This window comes from Poecilia mexicana, unplaced genomic scaffold (genome assembly GCF_051168715.1).
Source record: "Poecilia mexicana isolate PSO_F unplaced genomic scaffold, ASM5116871v1 scaffold_5, whole genome shotgun sequence".
Lineage (NCBI taxonomy): Eukaryota > Metazoa > Chordata > Actinopteri > Cyprinodontiformes > Poeciliidae > Poecilia > Poecilia mexicana.
Window position 1 is genome coordinate 31,505,051 of NW_028263374.1, and position 12,192 is coordinate 31,517,242.

Consider the following 12,192-nt stretch of genomic DNA (forward strand, 5'->3'; position numbering starts at 1 on the left):
TGCTGACTTGATGGCCTGCAAAGATTTTCACATATTTGTTAAACTATGTATTCGTGCACATCTACAAACAGATTCCCGCATATTAAACTTTGAAGTAGAACATATTTCAGCCCACTTTAAAGTCCTGACTCTGTGGAAAAACCTCGGCACCTTTTGTTTTGGTAACTTTCCTGATCCTCCGTGGCTCCGCCCCCTGGACCGCGGGCTTTGAGACGCAAAACAAACAATCCGCCACCTTGCACCGCAGACAGGAAGTCCCAAGGCTTTCAAAGTAAATGTACCACTTTTTTTATTTTATTAGTTGTGAAGCTAATGTATAACTCGTAATCCTAGGGGTATCACACAAAAACAGGACATAATTTTCCTGATGTCTCGCACTGTACTTTACAATACCCTAAGTTATCTTACATCTTGTATAAAGCCCTGTCTGGCTGGGGATGCAGTGAAGTGGCCAAACGTTTTTCTGCAGTGGAAGTTTCTACAGTGTTTCTTCAATTCAAACACTGATTGGCTAGTTTTATTTGCGCTGGTTTTCTTTCGTAATTTTCAGAGTTATATTTGTGGGTCGTCAATTTGCATCATCTATCTTTGTATCTAATTTTATGTCATAGTTGTTTGTGGTTAGCTGTAGGCTTTTATTTTGAAACCCCGCAGGGGATGTGGTGCTTGTAAACGCGAGTGCCTTGACGGGGTCTCCGGGAGAATCTCATTCAGTTCAGGTTAGGACTCCTGTTAGGGCAGCGAGAGGGACGCGGCTGCTTCTGTCGACCAAAATTCGCTGGAAAATAAATTATCCCGCCGCTCCTCTGGATACAAACACAGTCGGCAGTAAAGAGTCCCGCCGGATCGCAGAGAGGCTCCCGGACCGGTGAATCCGGTCGCAGTGATTGATCCGGATCGAACCGTGCGTTTGGACGCGTCAACGTGAGTGCGTGTTCCGTTCGGACTCGTGCACAGTCACAGGTTGCTAGCGGAGTTTACGCTAACCGAGGCTAGCAGAGTTAGCAGGCAGCGGGGCTTAAGAGCCGCTTCTCCCGGTTTCTGGGACTGCTACTCGCCAGGGTTAACCGTAGAAACCCGGTCAGACTTTCCCGGAGAGTGCTGGAGTCTCTAGCCAGGATGTGTTGTTGTTCCGGGCGTTTATCCAGCTGGCCGCCCGGTAGCATCGGATGAGTGCAGCCCAACGGCAGAGTTGGTGTTTTTTCCTCCGTTTGTTTAAAAGCTGGACTTTGGCTCCTGAGTTGCAACCCAGTCACCTCTGCTGGATAAAAAACAGCTATTTGACCCTTTGGAGCGGGATTAAAAACGCCTTTTTCTGTTTGCTTGCTTTTACTGTAAGAGGTAGAAGAAAAGTTTAGTGTTTGGAGGATTTTTCCGAAGCGTGTGGAAAAATGGATGCGGGTATAGAGAAGGAATGCAGCGCCTTGGGAGGGCTTTTCCAGCTCATCATGAGCGACATGAAGGTAATTATGCTTTTAACTCTTCATCCCCCACGAAAACGGAACATATTTACCTCTGTTCACGACGGCAGTGCAACTTTTTTTTCTGTGGTGATGTTTAATTATCGATCATTCTGATGATTAATCTGATAATTTACATTCTGCAGATTTTCCATTTAACTGCTGAAGTTTTTTATGCAATAGTAGAAATACATTAAAATATACAAATAAACTACTCATTTTTTTTAAAAATAAGAAAATAAACATTTTATTGCCTAAACTGCAACACCAGCATTACTTTAGTGAATTAACTGGAGCAAAATGTTCATCTAAAAAGTCATCCAGTACGGCTGACCCGGCCTCCATCATCCTGCAGCCTTGATTATAGTTGATGATTATAGTTTTGTAAATCTTTTTTGCTGAAACATGATTATCAGAATCAGTTTGAAGCAATGCCGCCATCATTCAGTGAGTCATTACGCCACTGACGGCGGAAACACCTGAACCAGGTAAAACCAGAGGATGGATCCGACTGGTTACTGACTGGTTAAGGACTTGGCTACTGGGGTGCTGTGGTGGCACAGGGGCAAAGCACAACCAACGTGTTGAGGTCTTAGTCCTCATGGCGGTGGTCACAGGTTCGATTCCCAGCCTGGCTACATTTGCTGCATGTCTTCCCCTCTCTCATTACCCTGTTTCCTGTCAAACTACTTTAAAATAAAGGCCACAAGAGCCAACAAAACTTTAAAAAAAAGAACTTGGTTACTGACTGTGTCCAGGTTTGGACTGGAAAAGAGCCATCAGAGAGGCTGGATTGGGGATTTACCAGCCGTTTGGTACCGCGTTGAGACAACTGGCCAGTCAAACAGTCGTTCAGTCAGATGTTCATGTTGGAAGCCGTGACCCGTTTGGCTGCTTCCTCCAGGTTGTGAAATATCAGGTTTTCAGTTGAATCTGAACGTTTCTTCCTCCTACGGATGAGTTGGACTAACTGGAGCGAGTCGGTTCGGATCCAACAAACTCAGAACCAGAATCGCTCTGACTCACTCCCCTTCTGATCAGCCTCTCCAAGTTTTTACATGATCACTTAAGTTCTTGCAAATCGATAGATTGCCACATTTAATTAGGCTAAATATGAATTTATTGCAAATTTTCCAGAAAGTTGGTCCAAAATGTTGGGCTAAAGTGATGATGTATTCCTAAATATAAACGGGTTACATTAAATTGATTATTAGTGTTTTAATGACTGACTTCCTGTTTCAGAGCGTTCCTGGACCTGGTCCCATTTAGGGGAGGTTCTGGTTCCAGTAGCTCTGCTGGTCTGTTTGGTGGTTCTGATCCTCTTATTTGTCACGCAAAGATAGTTTCCAGATTGTTCCCAACTCGTCTGATTTGTTGAGTTTGTGAGCAAACCACACGCGATGATTCAATCAGAACGAATACCAGAACATTGTGTAAGAGAGGATCCTCTGATGATTCAGTCCGGCAGAAATATGGAGCATGACTTCAGGTCCGGGTCGTTCCTCTGAACAGCTGCTGCAGTGTCTGTGTTGGGAGGAAGACGAGGGAAAGCCTAGCGATGAAGAGTTGCAGCAGCCTGTCGTGTTCTCGCCCTCTGCTTCAACACTTTGTGTGCAACATGATGAAACCTGCAAACACAGCAGTGAGTCATCTGTGATAACCAGGAAGAGACCGGCTTCAGTGGATGCTGTGGTATCACATCCTGGTTCTGGTTCTGACCAGCAGAACTTCCTGCATCAGCCTCTCCTACGCAGCTTCTGCTGAGGAGGGAGCTAACTGAGCAGCTGGCTGACCCAACTCTGTGGGCCGGCCTGGCGCTGCGCTCTGAAGGCCTCTGCAGCGAGTTCATCCTTTTAAAATTAAACTAAGCTTTAATTTCTAAAGATTGCTTAATGCTGGAACTGGACAACGTTGTAAATATCCAGAATAAATAAACAAAACTGCAATAATTAAAGTGAATTACTTTGATCTGGGAGTTGAATGTTTGCAGCATTTTTCACAAATGTCGGTTTTTCAACGATATTAAACAAATGCCACGATCAAACAGAGAAAGGAGACTGGTACCGGGCTGCTCGTCATCCGCCGCGCTGTTACAAGCGTAGTGTGCATGAAGTCAGTGTAGCTTAGCCTAGCACCGAATGTCAGCCATGACGAGGAACGGCGGGCCGAACTTCCTTCAGAGGCCCCTCACCCTGTGGGCCCCACTAATATTATACTTTCATATCTTCTCCTTCAGCCTTCCTCTGGGCTGAAAGACACTGAGTTTAATCTGATTTATTGAGGTCATCCTGGAAACAACTGTGGGTACTCTCTGGTTCTCCCTGGTTACTCTCTGGGTATTGTTGGCATGGTTAAAGCTGTGCTAGGCTAAAAGAGTTGAAGCTTCTGCATAAAGCAGAATGAATGTGAAGTAAAGCAGCCCAGACATTTACAACACAAACTACACGAGTAAAAACTCAAAACATTTCTGCTTTTCATGTCAAAACTCAATTTGAGAACAGGAGGAGCAAATACAGAAAACCCTGGGAGAATCAATCCTGTGTTCATGACGTACTGAATGCTGAGTTCTCACCCTCCGCAGTTTGAGGTTGTCGATGCTAAAATGCAGAGTTTTGTCCTTTGGGGTAGATTTGTATTTTTCTTGGATTCAGAAATGCTTCATGTGTTTTCATCAGACTTATGGCTGCAGACGGAACAAGTTGTTTTTGCATTATTCATCCCTCTTGAGTTTAGGAGTGTTTTTATACTGGAAACCAAAACTGCTACTAGATCCAGAGAGTACCCAGCGAGTACCGACGAGTACCGAGCGAGTACCGACGAGTACCCAGCGAGTACCGACGAGTACCCAGCGAGTACCGACAAGTACCCAGCGAGTACCCAGCGAGTACCCAGCAAGTACCCAGCGAGTACCGACAAGTACCCAGCGAGTACGCAGCGAGTACCCAGCAAGTACCCAGCAAGTACCCAGCGAGTACCGACAAGTACCCAGCGAGTACGCAGCGAGTACCCAGCGAGTACCGACGAGTACCCAGCGAGTACCCAGCGAGTACGCAGCGAGTACCCAGCGAGTACCCAGCGAGTACGCAGCGAGTACCGACGAGTACCAAGCGAGTACCGACGAGTACCCAGCGAGTACCGACGAGTACCCAGCGAGTACCGACGAGTACCCAGCGAGTACCGACGAGTACCCAGCGAGTACCGACGAGTACCCAGCGAGTACCGACGAGTACCCAGCGAGTACCGACGAGTACCAAGCGAGTACCAAGCGAGTACCAAGCGAGTACCGACGAGTACCAAGCGAGTACCGACGAGTACCAAGCGAGTACCGACGAGTACCAAGCGAGTACCGACGAGTACCAAGCGAGTACCGACGAGTACCCAGCGAGTACGCAGCGAGTACCGACGAGTACCCAGCGAGTACGCAGCGAGTACCGACGAGTACCAAGCGAGTACCGACGAGTACCAAGCGAGTACCGACGAGTACCCAGCGAGTACCGACGAGTACCAAGCGAGTACCGACGAGTACCCAGCGAGTACCGACGAGTACCGACGAGTACCAAGCGAGTACCAAGCGAGTACCCAGCGAGTACGCAGCGAGTACCGACGAGTACCAAGCGAGTACCAAGCGAGTACCCAGCGAGTACGCAGCGAGTACCGACGAGTACCCAGCGAGTACCGACGAGTACCAAGCGAGTACCGACGAGTACCCAGCGAGTACCGACGAGTACCAAGCGAGTACCGACGAGTACCAAGCGAGTACGCAGCGAGTACCAAGCGAGTACGCAGCGAGTACCGACGAGTACCCAGCGAGTACGCAGCGAGTACCGACGAGTACCCAGCGAGTACCGACGAGTACCAAGCGAGTACCGACGAGTACCAAGCGAGTACGCAGCGAGTACCGACGAGTACCCAGCGAGTACGCAGCGAGTACCGACGAGTACCCAGCGAGTACCGACGAGTACCAAGCGAGTACCGACGAGTACCCAGCGAGTACCGACGAGTACCAAGCGAGTACCGACGAGTACCAAGCGAGTACGCAGCGAGTACCGACGAGTACCCAGCGAGTACCGACGAGTACCAAGCGAGTACGCAGCGAGTACCGACGAGTACCAAGCGAGTACGCAGCGAGTACCGACGAGTACCAAGCGAGTACGCAGCGAGTACCGACGAGTACCCAGCGAGTACCGACGAGTACCGACGAGTACCCAGCGAGTACCGACGAGTACCCAGCGAGTACCGACGAGTACCCAGCGAGTACCAAGCGAGTACCCAGCGAGTACCCAGACTCATGGAGGGATTCAGACCCAGAACCATCCTAAGCCAACCCAGCAGTTTCTAACGGCAACCCGCCCTGCCCCATTAAAACACCAAGAAAAACGTTCAGGTGTGAAATATCAGAACTATTGATCAGGCCCGATCTGTCACAAGGTATGAAAACTGATCTATTGATCAGTGATTCAAGTTAAGCTGCTGATTTAATGTTTTTCTCCCTCAGAAGAGGAACAAAGGCTTTGAATTGGCAATATGCATGGTGTGTGTGTGTGTGTGTGTGTGTGTGTGTGTGTGTGTGTGTGTGTGTGTGTGTTCCAGCTCAGGTTGTGTGTGTTCTCTAGTCCATATGTAATTAAGTGTGGGTGTGACGTTAAGTACAGGCCGTTTGGCTGTGACACACAGCAGACACACCCTGCGTCTGCAGGTCGCGATGTGCCGAGCGGCGCTGACTCACTGTACTGATATGATATTTCATATTTCCTCATAGCGCCGCCGACTCCTTACAGGGAAACGGGCCGCAGGTGAGCGTGGGAGGAACACAGTTCAGTTTTCTGTAGAAACTAGCAGAGAAACACTGGGAGGATTTCACCTAGGAGAAGGTTAAAGGTTAGACGATGACAGACACGAGGTTGGTCTGGCAGCTGGGTGACTTGGTCAAGTCCTGATGCTTCTCACTGAGGCGACACACACAAAGCAGGCCTACACTCAGTTATCTTACTTTATATACGTGTTGTCGTTTAGTCCACTGACGCGTATCCGTCACGCTGCAGCTCCGCTTGAACAGCAGCTACAGCGATGAGCCTCCAGAGCCACATGAAGCCGGTTCCTCAGTGGTCCTTCCAGCAGCTGCAGGACATTCAGGCCCAGAGGACTAAAGTCTCCGACCAGAGAAACTCATCCAGGATTTAGTGGTTTGATTCCTGCAGCAGGTCAGACTGACGACCAGAAGCTGCAGCTGGAGATCTGACTAGAACCAGGAGGGTAGAGACACCACCCGGTTCTACTCCACCCGGTTCTACACCATCTGGTTCTACACCACCCAGTTCTACACCACCCGGTTCTACACCACCCGGTTCTACACCACCCGGTTCTACACCACCCGGTTCTACACCACCCGGTTCTACACCACCCGGTTCTACACCACCCATTGCTGCTGGATCAACCTGCTGGTTCTGGTTCTGTTCTGCATCAGAACCAGAACCAGACATGGAGAAGCAGCATTCAGCTTCTATGCACCACAGATCTGGAACAAACTTCCAGAAAACTGACAAACAGCTGAAACACTGAGTTCCTTTCAGGCTAAAAACCAGCTGGTTGGAGCTGCTTTGATTCGTAATCAATGAAAAAATTGATAAATATATTTCTTGTGCTTTTGCTCGATGATTTTGACGAATGCTTTTGGCAGCAGGAATGTGTATTTCCTGTTTTATAATTTACTATGTGATGTTTCTGTTATGAAAGCACTTTGAGCTGCTGGTTCTGTAGTAAAGATGGCCGCAGAGGGACGCTGCCGATTCCCACCACTTGCATCGCCTGTTAAGGTTTTGCTTGAGGTATAAATGCTACTATGTGATCTGGCAAAATGGAAAAATGTTCTGGTAATAAATTCACTTAATTTAGACATAAAACATGCTAAATACTTGCAGGCACAAAACAGCAGCTGTTCAGTCAAACGGACTGAAAAACCTGCAATCAGTACAATAATATTTAACAGTAAGGCTCTCAGCCATAAATTATACAGGAGCCAAATAAATCTCACAACACAGATATGAAATAATGTCAAGAAGAAAAGGAAACAATCATTAAAGCATCAAAATAAACACCTGCAGTGAACTCACACCGAACGTCTGCTTCAAGCTGCAGCGCGACTTAAACAACAAAAATATTTTACATTTGTATTAAAACTTTCAATAACATTAGACAATGTAAAAAACAACCAAACGGTTTCCGTCTGTTATTTGGATGAACCACTGATGATTTGTAGTGGATTGTTCTCCACTTTGCTTCTGTTGGTTAATGCAGGTTTAGTTTGTTTGGCAGGAAGGAAACGAAGTGATTAATCCTGACCTGATCTGCCTTCAGCTCATTCTTTGTTTGTTTTTTGCTTTTAACAAAGTGAAAGTAAAGGAGAGAAGCAGCTTGGTCGAGCTTCTTCCAGCTGACGTCAGCACAAAGTCAGTCTTATCCAGATTTTGTTCAAGCAGTTAAACGCAGCAGAAACAGCAGAATATGAAATGTTTGTTGCTGAGCAGGAAATGAAAGGATTACATAATTACTCCCATTTACACATGAAAGCGTGACTTTATCAGACCTTACCAACTGCGTCGCTGTGCAGTTTGGTGATGTATTGATGGGAAAAATGTATGATTTTAATTTAGATGCATTCAGTGACCAGTGGAAAAGTTAGCTTTCTGAATATTTGACATTCCTATCAGATCTGGAGAAACTCGTGAATTTAATGAAAGCTTGTTTTTCCTGCTGTGTTTTTCTTTGTTTCAGTTTTGATTGGTTGTTCAGGTTTCCCTCTTCGCCTGGGGAATGAGGTTTTCTGTTATAACGCTGTAATCTCTGATGTAGCAGCTCGATCTGCAGCGCCTCTGCAGCGGTTCCAGACCCGGCTCGGACCCGACATGCACAGATGACGAGGCTGTTCACCTGAAGGCAGCTGGACGCAGGGTGTGGCCTTATCTCACGCCCGGCTCAAAGCCTGATGAGGCAGATGTTTCAGGAAAATCAGAGTTTATGACGCTGCAGCTTCCAGTCAGACAAAATGATTCAGCTTCTGAAAAAGCAGCTGACTGCTTCAGCTTTCAGAGGCAGAAGAGAAATCAGTTGGAAAAAGTTTGAAAGCTGGATAAAGATAAACAAATCAGATGCAAAGAGGGATAAGCGTCATGTCAGACTTGGCTCACTTCCTCTTCTCCAAATCAACAGACTCTTTGTTGCTGTTTGCTAAAAGACAAAGATAAAAAAATCACATTGTTTTGGCTGAACACATCATGACTGGTTCCTGAAGCTAGCAGCTGCTAGCAGCAGCGTTTCCTGAAGAACATGCTGAAAAACCTTTTTGTTCTTCCGGCGGCGTGTTTGCGATGTTTTAAAGCTCTTGGTATTCCCAGAGCTGGAATCAGGTGATGAGTGAAAGCGACTCTGTTGCTCGTCAGGTTGAGGAATTTTCCTGTGAAGCTTCATCTCCTTCAGCCTGCTGCTAGCACGCAGCATGATTAGCGAGGTCTGGCTAAGCTGGAGGCCACGTGTGTGTCTCCGCTTTGAACCTCAGGATCTTCATCAGCAGATCAGCTGAGTTAGGATGGGGCTTTATGCCTTTCCTCAGCAACACAAAGCAAAGATCAGAGTAAAGCGTTGTGGGTCAGGATGGGAGGAAGATCGCAGCATGAAATCCTCCATCTTCCCCCTTCTGCTCCCCTCTGGGTGCTCAACTTCATCTCTGTTCCTGAGAATTGTCACAAAAATAACTTGATCATAACTTGGAACAGCTGAATTGAGTGGTAAATATGAACAATAAGCCTCACCTTCCCTGAATCCAGCCACCTCATTGGTTGGTTGAGGAATGTCTGCTTTGGTTTAGTCAGATCTGGGAATGTTGTCGCACCAGAATTCAGCTCTTTGTGGTTGCAGGTTGGAAAACCTCATGCAGTGATATCGCTGCACAGCATTAGCCTGTCAGCTAATGTTCATTACGACATTTCTCTCTCTAATGGCATTAGCTCGCATTGCTAATAATATCAATACATAGGCAGTCAATATGCTACTCAGGTCTAAACCAGGAAATGAGATTTTGTAGAACATCTTGTCAGCTCTGTCTCTGTTTCTATTCGCTGTGGTTAGAATAGTGAGCGTTCATTGGATCAGGGATGCAGAGTTCCTCTGTCCAGATGCTATAGTCTGTGCTTAAGGATCTATGTTTTGGGATCTATGCCTCCAATTAGTCAGATGATTATCAGCTTGATTATTCGGGAGGAAAGTTTCAAGCAGCTGTCATCCTGAGGGGAGTGACTCTTTGTCTGTGCAGACAGAGCGTTTGCATTGTGTTGAATGAAATTAAGTCATTTCACAAAATGCTGTAGGAACATTCTGCTTTCCTTTAACGTCTCCAAAAATCTGTCAGTCTGGGTTAAATTATTAAATTATTTTTGATGTAAACAAACCCAGAAGTGATAAACTTTACAGTTTATTATCACTTTATCTTCTGTGTGATGTCTGAACTTTCTGTCCTGTGAAAAACTTTATGGTTGCATATATAAAATTTTTATATCTGGTAAAAATAGGACTTTTTGTCTTTGGTGTCCTAAAAAGCATTGAATAAATTTGATGTATTTTAATTTGGGGTAAAATGTGCGTGAAGCGTTCTGAGCTTTATTTCCCCTCAGCAGCGTCTCGTCCTCAGACGGTTTAACTCTTTAATCACTATATTTATCTGTTTCTTCACTATTTCATTACATACGGGATTCTCTGGGTCACAATGGGACAAAATGGTTTTTTCCCTCTTTGGTGTCAAATTGTTATTTATTGCTAAATTATTGATCTCTTCTAGCGTGAGAAGCCAAAGTCAGGAATTTGTGTGTGGGACGCTGGTTAGCCACAGAGTTGCTTCATTCTGCTTCTTTATTGGAAGTTAATTAGATTTAATTATTAGTATGTAATCATTTCTGATGCAATTGGGATCTACGATTCAGACAATGCAGTTAGAAAATATTTTTGTGTTTTCTTCCATTTCCCTTTAGGCTAAAGTTATTCAGCATGTTTCAGTTGGGTTGGTTAGTAAGGGTTGGTTAGGTTGGTAAGGGTTAGTTAGGTTGGTAAGGGTTAGTTGGGTTAGTAAGGGTTGGTTAGGTTGGTAAGGGTTAGTTGGGTTAACTGTAATCCTTGTTCAGTGACATTCAGTGAACCAGTTCAAACTTTAGGGGTCTCAGTCAACATGTTGGCTGCTTAAACACGGCATGAAACATTAATTAACATTAAGGCCTTTATTTGAAATGTCACCAGGCCGGGAATCGAACCTGCGACCACCGCCACAAGGACTCAGTCCTCAATACGTGGGTTGTGCTTTTGCCCCTGCGCCACCACAGCACCCCTTGGCATGAAACATTCATAACTAAGCTTTACAACTACAAATCTACTCAGAAATTATTGTAATTTTAGTATTTTGTCAGTTTCTTCAATGTCTAATTGTTAAATTTCAGTTTATTCTTCTGTTTTAGTCGCCACCGTCTTTCTTTGGTTTGGTTTCCTGGGTTCTTTCTGTCAGAAGAGCTGAAGTCCAACTGGCCTGAATGGTTAATGAGGGTCTGAATGTAATAATGTGGCTGATGTGACACATTGGAGCCTCTTCACTGGTTTACAGACTGAAGGATTTAACTAACAGACTGGAACCAGTTGGCCCTGCAGGTTCTAATGGTCCGCAGGACCGGGCCACTCAGAACCGTTCAGGTCAGAACCGTTCAGGTCAGAACCGTCCAATCAGAACCGTTCAGGTCCAATCAGAACCGTTCAGGACAGAACCGTCCAATCAGAACCGTTCAGGTCCAATCAGAACCGTCCAATCAGAACCGTTCAGGTCCAATCAGAACCGTTCAGGACAGAACCGTCCAATCAGAACCGTTCAGGTCCAATCAGAACCGTTCAGGTCCAATCAGAACCGTTCAGGTCAGAACCGTCCAATCAGAACCGTTCAGGTCCAATCAGAACCGTCCAATCAGAACCGTTCAGGTCCAATCAGAACCGTTCAGGACAGAACCGTCCAATCAGAACCGTTCAGGTCCAATCAGAACCGTTCAGGTCCAATCAGAACCGTTCAGGTCAGAACCGTCCAATCAGAACCGTTCAGGTCCAATCAGAACCGTTCAGGTCAGAACCGTTCAGGTCTAATCAGAACCGTTCAGGTCAGAACCGTTCAGGTCAGAACCGTCCAATCAGAACCGTTCAGGTCCAATCAGAACCGTTCAGGACAGAACCGTCCAATCAGAACCGTTCAGGTCAGAACCGTTCAGGTCTAATCAGAACCGTTCAGGTCAGAACCGTTCAGGTCAGAACCGTCCAATCAGAACCGTTCAGGTCAGAACCGTTCAGGACAGAACCGTCCAATCAGAACCGTTCAGGTCAGAACCGTTCAGGTCTAATCAGAACCGTTCAGGTCAGAACCGTTCAGGTCAGAACCGTTCAGGTCTAATCAGAACCGTTCAGGTCAGAACCGTTCAGGTCAGAACCGTTCAGGTCCAATCAGAACCGTTCAGGACAGAACCGTCCAATCAGAACCGTTCAGGTCCAATCAGAACCGTTCAGGACAGAACCGTCCAATCAGAACCGTTCAGGTCCAATCAGAACCGTTCAGGTCAGAACCGTCCAATCAGAACCGTTCAGGACAGAACCGTCCAATCAGAACCGTTCAGGTCCAATCAGAACCGTTCAGGTCAGAACCGTCCAATCAGAACCGTTCAGG

The 12,192-nt window shown here is 46.4% G+C and overlaps 1 protein-coding gene across 4 annotated transcripts in view; it reads left to right on the forward strand.

The window, feature by feature from the left end:
- Positions 1-677: 677 nt before the first annotated feature.
- The window catches only part of mtss1 (MTSS I-BAR domain containing 1), a 34,535-nt gene continuing 23,020 nt past the window's right edge, over positions 678-12,192 (forward strand). For 2 of the 4 annotated variants that reach the window (XM_088005913.1, XM_088005914.1), the window contains exon 1: positions 683-1,463. In XM_088005913.1, the coding sequence (XP_087862039.1) occupies positions 1,392-1,463 (72 nt within the window). In that variant the 5' untranslated portion in view covers positions 683-1,391. Of the gene's footprint in view, positions 1,464-12,192 lie in introns of all 4 variants that reach the window. The other 2 variants (XM_015014173.2, XM_088005915.1) reach the window with 2 other exon arrangements.